Here is a 2,949-nt window from a genome sequence, read left to right as displayed (position 1 = left end):
GAAAGAGGAATTGACAGGGGACAGAAAATGTGGAAAAAGGTGTAAATTTATTTTTTTTAAATATAGTCCCAGAGCAGAAGGATACATACAAATTTTAACTTACAAACATTCTTGAAATCAATAAAGAGCAGCATTGGAAGAAAAGATTTGATCCATTCTGTCAGCTGGACTCCAAGTTATAAGCAGTATCTTTACCACTGTCATTTTTTTTCAGTGCTTTCTCTAAGCAAGAGAAATTACTCCAACTTATTAAATCTAAACAAAGTAAAAAAAGCACCTGCACTTAAAAGGAAATCAGTCTGTGTTCCATGTCTCATTAACAGAGTAAAGAACCAATGCAGAAATCTGGGAGGCTCTAAAAAGATACTAAATTTAACAAAGTAACTTATTTTAAAACCATTGTCAGGGTTGCATTTCACACTAAACAGGTGCTGCAGCAGCACAGGTAACCCCACTTGAACCACATCAGGTTCTGAAGAATTCAGGCTAGTGCTCAGAAGGCACCAGGCAGCCGTGTGCCCTTGCAAGAGCAGCTGGATTCCCAGAGCTTTCCCACGACTTTCTGCTGCGCGTCCCCAGAATCGTTTTGGCACCGATGTTCAAATGTGCACAAACAGATCAAGGTTTCAGAATAAGTCACTAACTGGGTAAAGGTCACTGGAAAACAAAGCTCCTATTTGTGCCCTCTAACAGCAAACAAGATTATGAAACTGTCATCTCCAGGGAATGCATCCCCCCTCCCAGACACCCCGTCAGGCAGGCAGGCAGGCACACACACTTGGAAAAGACAACAACATTCTTTCCATTTCAGGAAACTCTTGCCCTGACACCATCACAAGGCAGATAAAGCCTTCCAGATCACCCATTTGTTGCCAAATGCACCCGAGGTTACCAATTGTTTCTAATATTTTGCCAGCAAGAACATAAATGCTGTTGTTGCACAGCTTCAGTGCTGGGTGGTCAATGGCCAAAACCCAAATACAAATTTAGGAGAGTTGGCAGATCTTTTTGATGCACACCCACACTATACTGATTTCTTTTGGACATTTTGACAATGAAGATGGGATAAAATTATCCAAATGTCTCCATTTTTCTCAGTAAGGGGAGGAAGGTGGCTATATCAGATCCAGAGTTCATGCCTAACAGCACAATTTCATAAGAAAGGAAGACAAGCTTTGATCCCGAGCCACTTCATGCTTTCCACAAATAAAAACAAACAAACAAATAAAGAAACAAAAGGCAAACCATAACACAAACTTAAGTAGCTGTATGTCATGCATATCTTTTCCTGCATTGAAAATGGTTTTGGAAAGTCATACCTCTCCAGGTGGCTTCTCATTTACAGGCTAATGTATAACATTAACAGATTGAACAAAGAACAACAATTATCATTAACAACATTGATATTGTTGATAAAAAAAAAATGCAGACTTCAAAATAAACACACCAAGTCCTGGAAGAACAATTTCCATACCTTGTAGCCACATCTCTGGAAGTAGGCCTCTTCTTCCTTTTTAGCTAACTCACTGCGTTTGAAATACTTCTTATTGCCCTAAAAGAGAGGAGAGTTGTTACCAGTTCACAGTTTTGCATGGTTGAGCAAAAATGGCTCAAACTTTCTTACTTGGCTTGGTGAATTCAGCTACATCCTTTCACAGAGATGCCTAGCTGGAAGCACCTCTGAAATCAGCAATATAGAGTTACTTTGCAGGATAGATGTATAAGCAGAATTAAAAGTACAATGTGCTTGCCAGCACTTTAGAAAACCCAAGTTTTTTGTCATGTAAGGCCTTGGTGGTCTCTGGTGTAAAGCTTCACTTCAGACATGCACAACCAGGCCCAGGCTGTTTAGATAAACCATACTAACCACATCATTTGATATTAAATCAAGGAGGTGGGAGAGATCACCTTTAGACACAGTATTTTATAAGCTTGCCTGGAGGAGCTTTGTAGAAATGTGCCTGAAAAGACATTCCAGACACACAACAGCTGGAAAACGTGGTCACCCCAAAGCATTTTCCTTGATTAGTACAAACCACAACATCTTCCTTCATGCTTGGCCTGATGTACAACAGCCTCTGACTGCAGCTCCCTCCTTCAGCCTCTGATGCCAAAATCCAAAATTAGACACCCTTGAAAGGGGCTCTGCTGTACTGTGGGGGTTTTAGGCACACACCCGGCTCAGACCCTGCCTGGATATGGGGTTTTTAGGCACACACACAGAGCTCACACCCTGACTGGATATGGGATTTTTAGGCACACACACACTGTCACACCCTGCCCAGATATGGGGTTTTTAGGCACACACACACTCTCAGATCCTGCCCAGGTATGGGGTTTTTAGGCACACATACACATTGTCACATCCACACACACACACACACACACAGTCACACCCTGCCTGGGTATGGGGTTTTTAGGCACATACACACTGTCAGATCCTACCCAGGTATGAGATTTTTAGGCACACACACACTCTCAGATCCTGCCCAGGTATGGGGTTTTTAGGCACATACACACTGTCACATCCTGCCTGGATATGAGGTTTTTAGGCACGCACGCGCACACACACAGACACACACACACACACACCACTCAGACCTGCTCGGATATGGAGTTTTTAAGCACACACCCTGCTCAGACCCTGCCCGTGTATAGGGCGCTTAGGCACACACACAGAGCTCGGACCCTGCCCGGGTATGGACAGCACGCGGCTGAGGGGAGGAAAGAAACCACACTGCTCACCAAAGTTCGCACTGACTTTTCTCATCTCCCGGTGCCCGAAATAAACTAAACCAGTCCCAAAGCCCATGGAACACAGTGAGGCTGAAGCCAGGCTGCGCCCCCGGCCCCAAACCCCTCTGGCTCCTGCCCGATCCCATCCTGGCTCATCCCGGCTTTGGGAACCCCGGCCTGGGCCGCTCCGCGACCCCTTGCCGGGCCCATCCC

At 44.7% G+C, this 2,949-nt stretch overlaps 1 protein-coding gene across 1 annotated transcript in view; it reads right to left on the bottom strand.

Annotated features, from left to right (window-relative positions):
• PRPF18 (pre-mRNA processing factor 18) overlaps positions 1-2,054 on the bottom strand; it is a 15,366-nt gene extending 13,312 nt beyond the window's left edge. The window contains exons 1-3 of the mRNA XM_005426300.1: positions 2,037-2,054; positions 1,475-1,552; positions 1,320-1,346 (exon numbers count right to left, since the gene is read on the bottom strand). Coding sequence (XP_005426357.1) covers positions 1,320-1,346; positions 1,475-1,552; positions 2,037-2,054 — 123 coding nt within the window. The remainder of the gene's footprint in view (positions 1-1,319; positions 1,347-1,474; positions 1,553-2,036) is intronic.
• Between the last annotated feature and the right edge of the window lie 895 nt (positions 2,055-2,949).

This window comes from Geospiza fortis, unplaced genomic scaffold (assembly GCF_000277835.1).
Source record: "Geospiza fortis unplaced genomic scaffold, GeoFor_1.0 scaffold428, whole genome shotgun sequence".
Classification (NCBI taxonomy): Eukaryota; Metazoa; Chordata; class Aves; order Passeriformes; family Thraupidae; genus Geospiza; species Geospiza fortis.
The sequence above is the reverse complement of the archived record's forward strand: the minus strand, read 5'-3'. Positions and strand labels throughout refer to the sequence as shown.